The sequence below is a fragment of the Thermobia domestica genome, chromosome 13, assembly GCF_964235325.1.
Source record: "Thermobia domestica chromosome 13, izTheDome1.hap1.1, whole genome shotgun sequence".
Classification (NCBI taxonomy): domain Eukaryota; kingdom Metazoa; phylum Arthropoda; class Insecta; order Zygentoma; family Lepismatidae; genus Thermobia; species Thermobia domestica.
Genome location: NC_137466.1, coordinates 216,926,672 through 216,944,329, shown reverse-complemented (window position 1 = coordinate 216,944,329; position 17,658 = coordinate 216,926,672). Strand labels below are relative to the sequence as shown.

At 35.1% G+C, this 17,658-nt stretch overlaps 1 protein-coding gene across 1 annotated transcript in view; it reads right to left on the bottom strand.

The window, feature by feature from the left end:
• Positions 1-17,658, bottom strand: part of LOC145667972 (sodium-coupled monocarboxylate transporter 1-like) — a 110,873-nt gene that overhangs the window by 7,211 nt on the left and 86,004 nt on the right. Inside the window, exons 11-12 of the mRNA XM_081735397.1 lie at positions 11,451-11,634; positions 3,301-3,387 (exon numbers count right to left, since the gene is read on the bottom strand). Of these exons, the coding sequence (XP_081591523.1) occupies positions 3,301-3,387; positions 11,451-11,634 (271 nt within the window). The remainder of the gene's footprint in view (positions 1-3,300; positions 3,388-11,450; positions 11,635-17,658) is intronic.

Genomic DNA, 17,658 nt, shown 5'->3' with positions numbered 1-17,658 from the left:
GCAGTTTCCGATATTGTATACGTGCGAATCTCTTAAGATGTTCTCTATTTCTCATTTCTCCATGTAGATGGATGCTACGAAGAAAAACAATGGAGAAGTAATCTCTTGTTTCAGTTATGGTTGAGATTTTAAAGACATTTTCAGCTTTCTGCAAGCATTTTTATTTGTTTAAATAAATATGTGTTATATAACACTTACTGTGTGTAATTATGTCTTTGTGGTTTGCTGATTCTCACAGTTATTATATATGGTTCATAACAAAATTTGAGGTGGTCTCCTTTGAAGTGCATGTGTCATTTGTCAATATATGCGCACGTTTTCTTTTCCTTTATATTTCGCATATTCCTCTTTATTTAGTTTTTATCACGTTGACCTTTTTCTCTTTCTCTCTCTTTAAAACTGAGGATGTAAAATGAGAAGAGAAATGAGAAGAACCTCAATCTATTACTCCATCTTGTGAGAAATTTGTGATTTGTAGTCACGTGGTCTATGCATTTCTTGCTCCAAACGAAGTGTGCAGGGGGACGAAGCCGAAGGTTACCCTGGCGTGATCAATGCCACGAAGACGTTAGGTTGGTTGCCTATGTTGTTGGCGTAGTTTCACAATGAACTTAAACTTTCATGTTGCAGGTTTTTTGCTTCGTATTGTACAATCCAAATAAACGACGGAGGGCCATATCAAAATGTGGCCACTTCAATTATCTACAGTGCGAGATCTTCTAATTAAAGAAATTTGTGATTGGCCAAATAACTTTGTGTAGATAATTCAATTCTTAGGAATACATAACGAGTAGAATGTATTGTTTACCATTTTCGTCTCTTGCAACACCGCCATCGCTATCTTCACTGCTAGGGTTATTGGAGTCATCATCCATAAAATCTGGATCATTATCTGAATCGTAGATATCTGAATTCTAAAGCAAATTTAGAACGCCTTCTGTGATTAACTCTCCTAAGAATGAGAAGAACGAAAACATTGACTATATGCTTGTTTTTGAAAAGCAGAGATGAAAATTGCTTTTAATTTTTCCACATAAATAAGAAAATGGATATTCAGAAACACAAGCAATTTGATGTCATGTTATGTTCTCAAAAAGGACAGAAATGTAAAGAAAACATTACTAAATAAAATAGTATAGTATTCCCCTCAGGCAATTTTGATTGTTGTTTTACTGTGTCATAACAATGTAATGATATGTCAAAAAGACAGATGTATAGCAAGAAATGGAATAAAGTGTATCATACTTGTTCACAAATATTTAGATATGCAATTGGTTGTTACTGAACTAATGTGCGCAAACGTGGGCATAGTATTTTCTTGTAAAAGAATAAACAAATTCAAATTCTGAAAAATAAATTGAAAAATATGATTTCAAATGATGCAGCATACAAACAATTGTAAGATGGTTTTAAAAAGTTGGTAGTGTGGGACCGAAGGGGTTAAACCAAATGTGAACAGTGCTTTCTACGACGCACAATTGTTGTTAATTATTCACTAACTAACTGGTTCATGTTAGCTTTGGTATCCTAAATAACTTAAACTTGAAATACAAATCATTGAACATAGTAATGTTTATTATTTTAAATAATAATAATAATAATAATAATTGTGTAACAGTTTCGCTAACTAATTGAACATATTGGCTTTATCAGATACTGTAAAAACAAGAGAGAGTTGCACCTAAATATAACACGATCCTAAACACTGGTTCTGAACGCTGATTGGCTGTGGACTCAGCCAATCATAACAAAAATTGACAAAAAGGTTGAAGTGTTAGGATTAGTGATGTAAAATTTTCGGAAATTTTGAACCTGTTGGTAAAACAAAAACAGTTTTTCTCTTGTTCTTTCCGGAAAAATTGAAAAAATAACAAAAACCTTTGTATTAGGTTAATTTTAGTAGTAATGAAACTGTTTCTTCGAACCCTTGAAAAGTGTAAGTAGAGAAATTTCAATATTGCAAATATCTTTAAAGAAAAAAGCATTCGGAAATGAAACTTGTAATTATTCTTGAAAATTGATAGTCTTCGCTCATTTCCTTTATGTGCTTTTTAGCTGTGCATTCATGATAATTTCAAAGTTTCTGTTTTCTTGCTTTCAGGAATCGCATAGTGAAGACAGATCTTTAACACACCTTTTGATGCACTGAAACATCAGCAATGTTGCCAATTCAGAGTGTTAATTTATGAAAAATGCGATTTCCTTATTTCCCCCTTACAGAAGCCTCATCCGATTAGTTATCGGTGTAAATGAAAAATTGTTTTTTTTCTGCGCCATAGATTACAAGCTACTCCAACTAAACAAGCTAAAAGTTAACGACAGAATATCCATACGTATGATTTATAAGTCAAATTACATGTTTCTCAATAATAATAATAATAATAATAATAATAATAATAATAATAATAATAATAATAATAATAATAATAATAATAATAATAATAATAATAATAATTTACACCTTTGTTACATTTGGCAACACCATGTGGTTCCTAGTGTACTTCAATCGTTGTTTCCCACTTTAAAAATATGTACAAGAACAAAGTTTCATTTAGGTATAACCATTATTTGTGTATCGCTTCAGGTTCAAAAGTTCTACTATTACAAACTCCGGGTTGCATTGTATATTGGACACCCTATATAATCGATTAATACATAATTTTCGGTGCCAGTAAAATAAAGTAGACTTAATAGTCTATCGTTCCATCCCGTTGGAGGAAGGCACCAATGTCCTTCTCATCCTCAATTTAAAATGTTACTTCTCGTATCGACTGCCATCCTGTTTTTTTATTACTATAATTATTATCCTGTTGCTTTTTACTATAATTATTGTAATTTTATAGTAAGATATTGTAATTAAAACTATTATTGCAAAGCATTATAATTGCCTACAAATGGGTGGTGAGTTTATACCTTTTAAAAGACAAGTGTGTGGCCACGATTTCAATGAAAATTTTAGATCAAAATTTGTCTGGGGCTTGGAATCAAAACAGTTTGACTTTGCCTCCGACATTTTCTTTTAATCTAAAAGTCAACTTCGTCCGGTTTTCAACTGAACGAATTTAAAATAATACAAAATGGAATCCATAAATCTAATCGTGGAGAGTTTTCATGATTTACCTTCTTTTATGTTTCGATTAATAATTTCATCTCATAGTAATAATAAAGCTAAATCATATTCTGCAACCAGACTTGAACAACATGCTATTTGTATGGACAGCTGCAAGTTGTATCGTTCCACACAAGTATCTCGTAAGTTTTAGAAGCAAACTAATAGAATGTCTCTTCTTGTTCACCTACCAATGTATTTGCCCATGGGAAAAACATTCCTAACGAAAAGATTCCAAAAATAACGCTTGTTGTCACTGCAGATATGCTCTTCGCTGTCTAAAAGAAGAGACAAAAAAGTATTATTAGATTTTACTATATCGAGAGGCTGGACATGTTAAGGTATTGTTTACATACTCTTTAGAAGAAAATGTTAGACATTTTTAGAAAACAAAGCTACTTAGTTCCATATTACAACCAGCGGACTTTCGATTCAGCCTTTCTGTTTTCTTTTTCCCGGGATACTTTGCGGTAGGTGACGTCACGCAGAGGTATCGCCAAGGATGTTATAAAATAGAAGATCTGCCCATACAACAACATAGTCAAACCGTACGTATCCTATTGTTTGTGATTTTTTTATCTGTGAAAAGTTATTATGGAAATTTTCTCCTCACTCTTATTTGTACACCTATACGTACATGTAACCATTGTATAATAAACATCACCATAAATCTGAAGCAAAGACTTAAATAAAAATTAACGACAATCACACTGCATGCCTACATATGAAGACATGCAATGTTTTGAGCTAACATATATGGCGGCAACGAGAGTATCCAATCAGACGTGTCAATGGTAGGTTGCTTTTTGGGTAGACACATACGAGCAGATACTCTATTTTATAACATCCTTGAGTATCGTTCATGAGAACAAGTATAATACTGCATACGCAATTACGGTAGTTGATATACTATTTCAAGATGGGCAAACGTTCCTCTACATGAATTCACGGACACAAAGCCAATCAGAACGCTAAACGAGAACTGGGCTACCTGTTACTTTATTTACCTTGATCACAATGATGGAAAGATTTTTTGAATAAAATTTGGAGTCGGATATTTTTCAAGTATTTACTTTTAGCTAATTTATTTGGTAAACAAATCGGCACTAGTAAAGAATAACTCAGCGAATATTTGGATGAAGTGTATTGGAATTAAGGTTCACTGGAAATGTACAGACCTGAGTTACCCTATCGTAACTTAACCTACTCTATTCTATTCTAATCTATTTTACCATTCTATCCCAGTTTACCCTACTTTATTCGAACTCAACTTAAATTTTATGCCATTATTAATCCCCATAATGGCCATGTATTTGTTCCCAAAGAAAGCAGGGAAACAGCTAACAAATAATATATGTTTAACGTTTATATTTCAGGAGACTTCCAATCAGTGTGCGAATTAAACAATTTATATTTGGGGGGGGGGGATAAAATTAGGCCAACTTGACGTAGAGTCTGAAGGTGCAATAATTCAAAACAAGACAATAATGTCTCACCTCCACAGATAAATATGATATGACATCTGTAATAAATAAGGGATTTATTAAGTCAATAAATATAACGACAATATCTACGTAGTCTATATATTGTTTGACATGCACACACTACACCTAACCTTTCTCAACATGTTTAAATGTTGTACTCACTCTTGTGCTCGTAGCTCTCTAGGGTTTATTTACTTATAATTTGGTCCAAAAGATAACCATGATCACAATCATATGTTAATTTTTCGCTCATATTGAAATCTTCCACTTTACGTTATTACACGCAGCTTTGCGAAAGAAGACCTACTTCAGTGTTATGAAAACCACTAAAATTATCAGTTCAACCGGTCTTACTTCAAAAAAAGATGTACGTATTAGCCTATCATACGAGAAATGGATTGTTGCTGGTCTCGATTTCTGGCATCAAGGTCAAATCGAAAGCCAAATATTTTAAAACTCCTAATTCAAATTTCGAGCTTTCGCTTCTACTTCTCGATAATGTTGCGCTGTTTTTTTTTTTAAAACATCGATTCCATGATGGAGCTCAGGAAATCAACACTTATAATTACTTTACTGTTAGGTTACAGCTGAGTTGATTCACTATGTGCTACGTTATGAAATGAAGGATAAACATTACACTGAATTTTTTCGGACAGTATTATTGTCGTGGGCGAAAAGAAAGATGGAAAGTGAAGGGTTAACTTTAAAATGCCAGCTCCAGTTGAAATGCTTCTACGGACACGGACAATGAATGACACGGAGAAAAAAATGAAATGAAATGAAATTTTTGAGATTTACGTCCCACGGTTATGCCGGTTAGGCTAAAGGAGACGGTGATGATGAGTAATGAATGAAATGGTGGAATGAAGAAAGTGGGAGGAAACGGGAGTACCCCAAGAAAACCCACGCACACGGTGTTTGTCTACCACAAAGTTCACTTGGCGGGGGCTGGGATCGAACCCGAGACCCCAAGCACCAGAGGTGAACGCTCTACCACTGAGCCACCGCGGCCCAACACGGAGAATCAGTCGTATTAGCAAATCCTGAAACAAATCTTATGAACATACTCACCTTCACTAACATGTCGGTTCGCTACAGATGCATCGTCAGCCTATACGTTTACATATAGCCACGAGAGAATATATAACTCAGATTTTGAGTACAGTTACAAAAGGTCATTTCCGTAAACTGTAAAAGGCAGTGATGTTCAGTCAATAATAGTCCACTTATGTTCTATTAAATCCATTTGCTCTAGTTATTGGAATTACAAATATTATGAAAAACTAAAATAAAATATAACAAAAAATAAAACAAAATGATAATCGATTCAAATGTAGAGGATGAATATGACATGCCCGAGTATGATGGAAGAAGCTATTTGTTTACTTCTTGGCCAACCGCTAAGAGCATTTATAAATCCATATGCTACTTTGTTATGCGCAATTAGTACATTCAAATTCACGAACGACTAGGAACTGAAGGGTATGAGGATCCGTTGCAAGTAACAACTCTAGCCAGAATAATATAGTTCAACTAAGCAAAGGTGAAAATAGTGGGAAAATTAGAAATGACCAAAACTGAATAGTTTACATCACTTATTTCGAAATACGGCTAGCAGATTAAACTTACAAGAAATGACAAGAATCAGTGAAATTTAGCGTCATACTAAGCACGGTTTGGGGGGCGGGAAGCGAGCATCCCCGGTGTTGATACTTCAGTTGATTTCTTTGGGGGGAACACAATGTAATTGGGGGAAATCCCCCTCATTCCCCGGAAATTTGCACCCTGCTTCCTACCCACAACAAAGCATAGCCAGGAGTTAGAAAAATGATTCATTCATCTAAGTAGCAAATTAATTTAGAATAGTGTTTAATCTTATTAGAAATAAACTAGGAGCGAATTGTTTTGTTTCTACCTTATTACAAATGCTTACATGCATATAATATTGTTATAAGATTATTTGGCTCCCCTGAAGATTTGGAATTTTTATAACTGATTTTAATAACTTCAACACAAATGTTATATTATAGAAATATTTACCAATATTGAGAATCTAAGATTTTTTTTTAGCACATTGACTTATATAAAGAATCATATTTATATTTTCCTTGAAATGAACTGAAATACTAATGAACTGATTCTACTGGCTTCTTATTCAATTCCAATTAAGTTTTTCTGATTTTATCAAAACGAATTTACATTATAGAAATTTAATATTACTTAAAATAGTTCTTGAATATTCAATATTAAAGTTACACAAAACATTCAATTTTCAAGAAAATAAGAAATATGTTAATGAACTTGAAAATGACAATAATTAAAATAAAACTAGCAATATTCCAATTGATTTCAGAGATAACCGAAAATTAATTCAGAACATAAATGGATGAACCAAAACTCCAACGCAGTTGAAACATTATTTATTTCTATCAGTTTTGCTTCTTATCGACTTAAAGTTAATTTCAATTACTCCCTGAAAATATCAATATTTTTATTTAAAAAATTAACAAACTGTGACAGTTTCACCATTTATCTATGATCTAGTGTCAGACACTATGATATACATGACTATCTACTTCGACGTTATCAGCCACTATAATATACATCACTATCTACTTTGGCGTTATCAGACACTATGATGTACATCACTATCCACTTTGGCGTTATCAGACACTGATGTACATGTCAATCTACTTTGGTGTTATCAGACACTATGCTATACACCACTATCTACTTTGAGGTTATCAGCCAATATGATATACAACACTATTTACTTTGACGTTATCAGACACTTTGATATACATCACTATCTACTTTGACGTTACCAGACACTATCATATACATCACTATATCATAGTTTCCACTTTGACGTTCTGAAACACTGATGTTGATGACAATCTACTTTGGCGTTATCAGACACTATGATGTACATGAAAATATACTTTGGCTGTATCAAACATTATGAATACAAGATTATCTATAACTATTCTATCAGGCCTTCTTTCCATTTTGTACTAAAACACAATAATACACTGAGCAAGGCTATGTGCTAATATGTAACAAAACACACAATCACGTAACAGTTTCGACACAATAACTGTGTTTTCATCAGACTTCCACTCTTTCTAATTGTTTGGGAGTTCGTCACCTCTTATATACTCTCCGAAGATCAACCTTTAATTAGGCTCCGGCCCTTCATTAAAAGGTCTCACTTGTGTGGTTTTCGCTTTCACTTTTTAGCTACTGACGTTTCCATTTAAAACTTTACTTTTTCGCTTGATACATTCTAACTTTATTTATCCTTACTTTTCTCATTAGTTTGTTCTCTTTCTTTCTTCTTCCTTTTCATTTTTCTCTTCTTTAAGTAGAATCTTCTACCACTCTTTATTTATCGAGAATCCTGCATTCTAATTCATCACCTTGTCTCCTGGATTTTCTTTCATTTTCTCACCAAAGTTCTCTTCTCTACTTCTATGACTTCCGCTCCTTCCCACCCTATTCTGTGATTTGTCTCTTTCTGATGTTTATATATCGTATTGTTATCCCTTTTCAATCTTACATCATTCTTGTGCTGTTTTATCTTTCTTCCATCTTCTTCTTTGCTTCTCCTATGTAAATTGTGTTACACTCCACGCATCCTACTCTATATATTACCCCTTTTCGTCTTTGTCCGATATTTCTTTTCTCTTGGTTTTCCTGACCAGACAATTATTCTGCTTCCTCTTAGGATCTGCTTGCTAGAAGAACTAACGCCCAAAGGATTAATAGTCAATAAAAAGGGGTAGATTGCAGGACCAGTAGATGGAGAAAGCTACTCAAGAAAATGAAGAAGAAATTAATTTGGAACGAGATAAGAAGTAAGACGAGGTAAATAAATGAGATAAAGGACAGAAATAAGAACAAAAGAGAGTAAATAAAAGAGAGTCTGAGTATATTTACAAGCGAATTTATGACGAACTTGAAAGTGTGGGAGGAAAAGTTCAGAAGATAAGAAGAGAGATTAAGAGAGAAAGGTAAAAGAATAGGCTGGATACGAGAAGAGACAATAGACGAGAAAAGAATAGTAATCGTAGGAGATATTGAGATTACTGAAGAATAGAAGCAGTTTTTAAGTCTGGAATATAAATTGAGAATAGCCAAAGAAGAGGTGGATAAGGAAGGAGCGGTTTATGGGATAGAAGAGGAACTTCAGGAAATGAAAGAGGAAGAAGATAGGAATAGAATTCGGTGGAAAATACTAAATATAGTAAATAACAAATCAAGAAAACAAAGAGGCAATCTGAATGACAAAGAAGAAATAGTAATGAAGAGAATAAGAACAAGAAAGGACCTAGTAGTGGAACATGCAGACAAAGGGGGAGCTATAGTTGCGATGGATAAAGTATCTTATGAAGAAAAACTTATAAATCTGAAAAATGAAACATACGAAGATGTGGTGGATAGAGGACAAGAAGAAGAGATAAAGAAAAAGATTATAGAAGACTTAAAAAAGAAAGGGTTCAAGAAGTTGGCGAGAGAAGAAGGAAAGTTGCTTAGGATGAAATGATTTTCAGAAATCCACAAAGAAGTAGTGAAGTTGAGGCCAGTTCTGAACTGCAGGAATAATATGTTAGAGCTCTTGGTGAAAAAGATTAAGATGATAGTCGAGGCAGCGAGAAGACAGGAAAGTAGGAGAATAGAGAATGCGCAAGAGGTTAAGAGGATGATAGATAGATTAGGAGGAAGAAAGGAGAGCACAGTGTTATTTAGCTTGGATGTTAAGAGTATATTCCCGAGCCTTAAGAGAAAAGAAATATTGAGAATAATAGAAGAGGAAATGGGCGAAAAGATAATAGAAAACTGGGACAGTAAGAAGATAAGAAAAGCCTTAGAGGCATTGTGGGAGAATGAATACTGTATAATCAGAATGTTAAAATGAAGGAAGGACTTAATATAGGATCTTATTTGAGTCCAGTACTATCAGATATAAGAATGAATAGATAGGAGAAGGAGACGATAGAAAGAGGAGTAGAAAGACTTCTTCTTTTTTGCTGTTTTGTATATGACTGTTTAGGAGTATGGAAGGGAACGAAAAGGCAGCTGGAAAAATTCATAAGAGACGTGGAAGATGGAAGGAAAGGGATTAGACTAGAGAATGAAATAGAAGTAGATAAGGAGATAAACTATTTAGATATGAAAATAAAGAAGTTAGAAAGAGGAGAGTTTATTACATCCTGGCTCCAAAAAGAGTGTGCAGCGGGAGTGTATTGCCACGAAAGAAGTGATGTGGATGAGGGTACAAAGAAGAATTTCATAAAAAAAGCATGGAGGAAAGAATAGGAGATCTAAACACAAATGAGGAACAGAGGAAAAAGGATTTAAAGAAGGTCAGGACATAACTAAGGAGAAATGGATACAACAAAGAGGATAGGGTGACAAGAAACATAGCAAGAGAGAGGAAGAAAGAAAAAGAAGAAAAAACAGAAAATGGTTCGGAAGAGAATGCTAGGCAAAGAAACAGAGAAGATAAAGAGAATGCTTCGGAAGGAGGTATAAGGATATACAGGAAAGGAGGAAGCAAAATAACTGAATTGGTCAGGAAAACCAAGAGAAAAACAATAGTGGACAAAGACGAAAAGGGGTAATATATAGAGTAGGATGCGTGGAGTGTAACACAATTTACATAGGAGAAGCAAAGAAGAAGATGGAAGAAAGATAAAACAGCACAAGGATGATGTAAGATTGAAAATGGATAACAATGCGATATATAAACATCAGAAAGAGACAAACAGGATAGGGTGGGAAGGAGCAGAGGTCATAGAAGTAGAGAAGAGAACTTTGATGAGAAAATGGAAAAAAGCCAAGGGACAAGTTGATGAATTGGAAAGCAGGATTCTCGATAAATAAAGAGTGGTAGAAGATGCTGCTTAAAGAAGAAAAATGAAAAGGAAGAAGAAAGAAAGAGAACAAACTAATAAGAAAAAAAAGGATAAATAAAGGCAGAATGTATCCAACAAGAAAAGTAAATTTTTAATTGGACACGTGTGCAGCTAAAAAGTGAAAGTGAAAACCAGACAAATGTTACTTTTTCAATGAAGTGGCGGAGCCTAATTAAAAGTTGATCTCCGGGGAATATATAAGAGGTGACCAACTCCCAAACAGCCTGAAGGAGTGCAAGTCTAATGAAGACACAGTTATTGTGTCGAAACTGTTACGTGATTGTGTGTTTTGTTACATATTATCACATAGCCTTTCTCAGTGTATTATTGTGTTTTATGACTATCTACTTTGGCGTTATCAAACATTTTGATGTACATGACTATCTACTTTGGCTTTATCAAACATTATTATATACATGACTATCTACTTTGGCGTTATCTAACAATATGATATACATGACTATCTACTTTGGCATTATCAAACATTATGATATAGATGACTATCTACTTTGGCTTTATCAGACACCATGAAATATATAGCGATATATTTCGTATTGTGTCATGAAACTAAATTACATAGCTGGTGAAGCAGGTACACGTTAATAATTTAAAAAAATAAAAGGAGTATTTTGCTCAGCGACTACTAGAAATGAAATTTAAGAAACGTATTGGAAACATTTAACTATCCTATTCAAGTAATAAGAAATAATCAAACAAACATGTCACACAAGTTAAATACACGTTCTCGATAATTACGTTCTTCTAAATCATTATTAGATGTAGCGGGAGATGCAGATACATTTTGTTTGAGTAACTGATACCAGTATTACTATAGGTGTTAGTTTTCTAAATGCAGAGCCGATTGGTAACTTTTAAACATTTTAAGTATGAATATTATATAAAATATTTTTAAATGAGGTTTCAGAGACATATTCTTACTTGTAAAATGAATCCTAATTTTTCGACAATAAACACTTCTGCTACATATATCACACCAATGATGACCACTATAACTTTCATAATGAAACTAGCTGTGGCTTCCGAGATACTTCTTTTTAAAGATGGCCTCACAAAATCCATCATAATCACTCCAGACATCGCGTTAAGGGCAGTGGACATTGTGCTGTAAATGTTTCAAATTAAGTTGCAATAATTATATCTTAATATATTTAAAGTTTTTATAAGACTTATTGTATCTAGTATTCTACAAAACACACTCATTTAGAGTATAAATATTTCTAATTCATAGTGGGTTAGCGACAATAAATAACACTGGCCGGCAAAATGAAACTTTTTTTTCGCTCCCACGAACGAAAATAGGTGATTCCTATAGGTTTCTACCTCCTGACGTGGAATCCGTAACCCGTTTATCTCCAGGACGTACCAGTTTTCAGCGAGGAGGGGGTGTTTTAATATCCACCCAAAGATGCTATTCTCCGCCCATAGTAATTTGCACGTTATAATTTACATATCAATATAAATTATGCAGATAAACTTGCATAAAAAGTTAAAGTTTAACACTTATGTGTCCCTTGGTTTTCCTACTTCTCTTGTAATTACTACAGTGTGTCTCGCGTGTCACATTCCAACAGAAGTCTGCCAACATATTCACACTCCATTTACCACTGTAGCGTCTCTCCATGGTAGCTATTTGCTGGTGAAACCTTTCCCCGTGTTCGTAAGAGACCTCCCCGAAGCTGTACATTTCAGGGAAGAAGTCCAATGGCAATGCAGGAAGTGTAACTTCAGGGACATACTTCATGTTAGGAAATGAAGTAATTAACCTGCTCACAATGTCTTTGTAATCAGGTGACTTATGATTCCCCAGGATGTTACTGTACACTTCTCGAAAGGCCTCCCAAGCCTCATTTTCCACTTCATTAAGTTTGTAAGAAAATGTAGTATCCTTAAAAACGTCTCTGATTTGAGGTCCCGTAAAAACACCTTCTTTCACCTTGGCCTCGCTGAGTCTTGGGAATAGTTTTCTGAGATGATTAAATGCTTTACCATCCCGGTTCAGGGCCTTGACGAAGACCTTCATGAGCCCTAATTTGATATGAAGGGGTGGTAAGAATATTTTCTCCGAATCCGCTAGACATTCATTAGCCACGTTCATCTCCCCTGGGACCAATTGCTTCCTTGGCGACCCAGCAGTGCTTTGTGTAACCTCCTTGTAAACCGGTGAAGATGGCAATAACCTTTAGGTCAGCGCATACAAACCACTGGAACTCTTCGTACTTTATTTTCTGCAATAGGTTTCGCATGTTCTCGTATGTTTCTTTCATATGTACAGCATGAGCAATAGGGATGGCTGGCTTTTCATTTCCATTGTGTAGTAACACTGCCTTGAGACTTGTCCTAGAGGAATCTACGAATAGCTTTCAATCTTCAGTGTTGTAGTTCAACTTCAGTTGTCCCATAAGCGATGGAATGTTACTGGGATACACCAAATTACCATCCTTTGTAAAATTAGGAACTAGGTTCACCTCTCTTTTCCTATACATCGGTATATTCACATCTTGGTTTAGTAGATTCCATTGTTGAAGTAGTGATTCAAGCAACAGGGCCTTAGACTTGGGAAGGTTTAATTCTCTGATCAGATCATTCAGCTCTTCCTGACTTATCACACGTGGTTCATTAGTGTCAGGCACTGGAGCGTAATTGGGTTCTGACTGTGTACTCGAAGATTGTGCAACATCCTCACAAGCAGCAGGTTCTTCATGGGATGAAACACTGCACAGGGTGTATGAGTCTGGTGATACGGGTAGGCAGACAAACATCATTCTTCACAGGTCTCCTCGCGGAATCCAAGTTAGGATACTGTATTTTATGCTTCATGTTTTTTGAGAAACCTTTTATATTAGTCAGGCAGAAATAATTGTCTGAAACATGATCACGGGGCTCGCGCCAAACCATAGGTACGACGAACGGCATCGATTTATGTGTACCTTTCAACCATTCTGTGAGAGTACGCGCACACGAGTTACAACTTTGTTTCGGAGCCCAAATACGATCCTGGTCGACGATTTTACACCCGAAGTGCAGATGGTAGGCTGTCTTCAGGACCGGTGACAATGGCCTACTTTGTCCCTTGAAAATCACTTCCTCACATATGTAGCAGAAAGAATCTGTCCAATTGTTGCAAGTTCTCGAAATGTTTGTTTAACACAAACGTCAATATTTCACGCAGAAATATTTTTCACCTACGGTATGCACAGACACAGGGTAACACCACCTTCTAACACGAAGACCAACTCGAAACTGAAATATTTGTTTCACGCGACAACGTCGTGTATGTCTTGGCGCTTTTTTCAACAATCTGTCGTCTAGACAAAAGAGAGCCGACGAATGATCGCAAGTTGATTACGAAACCTTTCTCCGTCAATAATGCCTAGGTTTTAGTGTATGGAGCGTGGAACGACAATAAATCTTTGCAACCCAAGGGGAGGGGGTAAGTTTTCCGGGGGTCGTGAGCTAGAGAAAAGACTGTACCGGGATATAGCCTAGTAGCAGTTCTTGGATTAAGATAAAAATTTAGAATTATGCACTTCAAACACGGAAAACACATATTAAATACGAAAAATACGATTTTTCCTTCAATTATGGAAACAGCAGCTCACCAAAAAAAAAAAAAAAAAAAAAAAGACCTTACCTGCTGAAACTTTCTCGATGAGATATTCGTAATCAGTGCCTTGAAATCTATCCGGTACACCCTTTCACCCTCGTGGGAGGATTTTCGTGCAGACCAGTGTAATTAAATGAATAAAAGATAAAAAAATGAAATGTTCGGAATTCAATGTTAGTCTAGCAGCTAGGAGAGTCCTGTTGGGAGTTTGAGAGTCAGAAGGTTTGTTTGTTTTACCGAGTTCTACTATCTTTAGTGTTTAAAAAAATGGTCACATGTTCTGAATCATGGTCATTATTGCGCAATGGCCGCCATCTTGAATATTCCTTTCGTATTCACTACATTTTTCTTAAATACATCTAGCTCAAGCTGTAATTGTCACAAAGTTACCAGTTATACCTCGTTCGATTTGCAATAGTATAGGCTTTTATATGACGTTATTCACTTGTCAGTAATACACACAAGAGGGAAGTAAAGGAGGGAAATTTTGAAAATTTCCCTCAAAATTTTCCCTTTTACCGACTTTTTGCTATTGTTATATAGCAACGCTGGGTTCTGGGCGAGAAAGAAAAATTACATACATTTCCTGTAATGTGATAAATATATGCTGAAAGTTTTGTCTTGATTGGTTCACTAACAGAGGAGTACTAAAACATTTTGTATTTTTTGATTTTGGTCGCTCTAACAATCTTTGGAGTTAATGGAAGTACTTTTGTCACATAGAAAGATCTCCAGCTCAGACTGTAATTGCCGTAGAGATACAAATATATTTCGTTTTATAATTTGTTTGATTAGAGTAATAAATGGTGTGGATTAATCTAACATATGTGCCATTATAACTTATGACAAGGAAGTATAAGGGAAATAAATTAAAATTCACACGAAATATTTTCCTTTAATGATGTGGAAACACTAAAAGATAGAAGTGGAACTACTAGAAATTCACTAAACATTAATGCCCAATATTTAGTTCACAAGTGAAGGCATAGATTTTTTAAAAATCGTAACATTTCATGTTTTGTAATTAAGAAATGTATTCCAAATTTGATATCATGTGATATTTTCAAACAGCAATTTATTCTTCTTCTTACATAACAGTCCACAAATGTCTGATAAAGTGACACTTTCATCCCACATTTACACATATATTCTTCACTTTACATTTACAGAATGCTCAACACGGTATTTGTTTCACCCTGCAAGGACAAACTAACTTTTGTACATGTCTTGCACATACCAGAAGAGACAAATTCAGGAGGTCTGAAATATCCAGTCGTTATTATTGGCTTAAGATATCCTACTTCTTCTATGTAACCATACTCTAGTGGATTCAGTGGTTGGGCTTCATCCAGCACAGTCATCCATATGTAGCACTGAAGATATGCACGCTGTATATGAAAGACTATCGTTGATGATGGTGGGCATAGTTGAGAAAAGTTGATAGCTTTTGCTTTGTGGTATTGTTCAAATCGTACCATATCACAGTTTGTTTTTGATAAACCAAATACTTTTGCGATAAAAAGCTCGGCATTTTGTATCATTCCTTCATCCAAGGGAGCAACCCCAAAATTGTTCAACAGGGTTCCTGATGTCATTGCTGTTTTCAGTGCCATATGTTTTGTCCCAAACTTACTTGTGGTATCGCAACCAGTTAAACTGTGAACAGCAGGAAGAACATATAAAAGTGTTTCCTCCATGTTCTCCGTCATTTTGTGAAGTGTTATGTACCTCGTAGATGGTCGTGTGTCTTTGACAACCCACAGTTCTTTCAGGCCACATTTTTTATAACTCTTTTTGAAATGATATAGTGCGGAAATCATAATCTGTATCTACTGAGGCAATCATAACTCTTTCAATGGAATCAATTTCGACCATGTGTTGGATGTGTTTCATGATTTTATCAGCTTCCTCACATTCACAGTAAAGATCTGGTACCAAACTAACAGATCCATCGGTTAATTTCAGGCATAGCTTTGGGTTATGTTTCTGACCTCCTCCCAAATACAAAGATTTTATAGAATTTCCTTGATTGACAATCCACTCAATGAAGAGTTCTTGCAAACGTGCTTTGTTCTGGCTTGAAGCCCAAAAAGTATCCATGTTGACAGGAAGGGGTGCATTTGGGTTACTAGGAATCACATCAATAGGATCAACATTTTTTGTCGCCTCAGTCGCTCCCAGTTTTTGATACTTTTATCTTGATACAAGTCAAACACCATGTCAGCCGTAGAGTTGTAGAGTTTAAAAAATATTTTCCACAAATAGTCAAAGTAGTCTCCAAACGTCTTACACATAAGTCGTTTGACATAGACTTTTCGATCGTATACCATAAAGGAAATCACCATTGCTGCTTTCGTTTCCTGCGTTGGTAGATGACTAACTGCATCATTCTTATTTAAAAAGTGTTTTTCAAGTTCTTTGCTGAGTTGTGCTTTATCTGCTTTCTTTAAGAACCCATCATCTGTTAGATAATGCGATGTAGATGTAAGCTCGTATTTTAGGACTGTCTCAATATCGAAATTTCTTGAACATGCTATTTCTATGAACCGAATAGCATTGTTTGTTTCTTGGAGTGCCGTCTAGGTTGCAGATATGTGTTTCTTTGTCTTTGGAAATTGTTTATGTATGGGATCTAGAATACCTTGGGTTTGTCAATAAGCCTTTCTTGAACGAAGTTTTTGTTGCTAGTATCTCCTTTTCCTTGTATAGAGAGTAAGTACTCAGCTATTACTTGATCAATTTTTGTTCCACTTATAATGTTAGAAATTCCACAACTTTAAACTTTCGAAAAGGGATTTCCTCTCTCAAGCACAAGAGTTATCATCTCTGAAATATTTTGCTGCTTTTGAATTGTTAAAGACTTCGAAAGCTCATGATGAAGAGCATATTCATCGTCTTCATTAAGGCCACGAAACCGTCTCAAAAGGTATGTTATAGTTTCTTTCTCATGTTTGATAAGATCGTGTTTTGTCGCGGCTTCTTTTCGTCTGGTTACTCCGATTATGCCTCCAGATCCTTTGGCTGGCTTATTGTAGTTTTGCTCTAGTGCATGATCCAATGCAACGCTGCTAAATCTATTGTTACTAGGTTGAACTGTGAAATGACCGTTCTTAAACTCATTATAGATCAGAGGATGTTCTTTTTCTAATTTTAAGCAATAGTGGTAATATAGAGTACACTACCGTGCATAATTTGTTCTGTCAAATGAGAAGAAAAGTGGCAAACATATTCTTAGGTTGCACACATGCAAGTCCCAGTTATTTTCTCTGTCCGCTCGAATTAAGTCTCGGAGAAAAGGAGCAAGTGTGGAGACAAACTGATCCCAATAAGCAAATATTTCACTTTTTTGTGCTCCACTTTCTCTAAATTTCTCAAAGTCCATTCTGATAGCACTCAGGTTTTCGATAGCACAATTAGTTTCTTTAGATAAACTTTGTTCTTCATACACTGATAGCTGTATGCGTTTTACTATTGAGAACAAATCGGAGTATTTAGTTATGTTAATCTGTTCCATGAACGCCT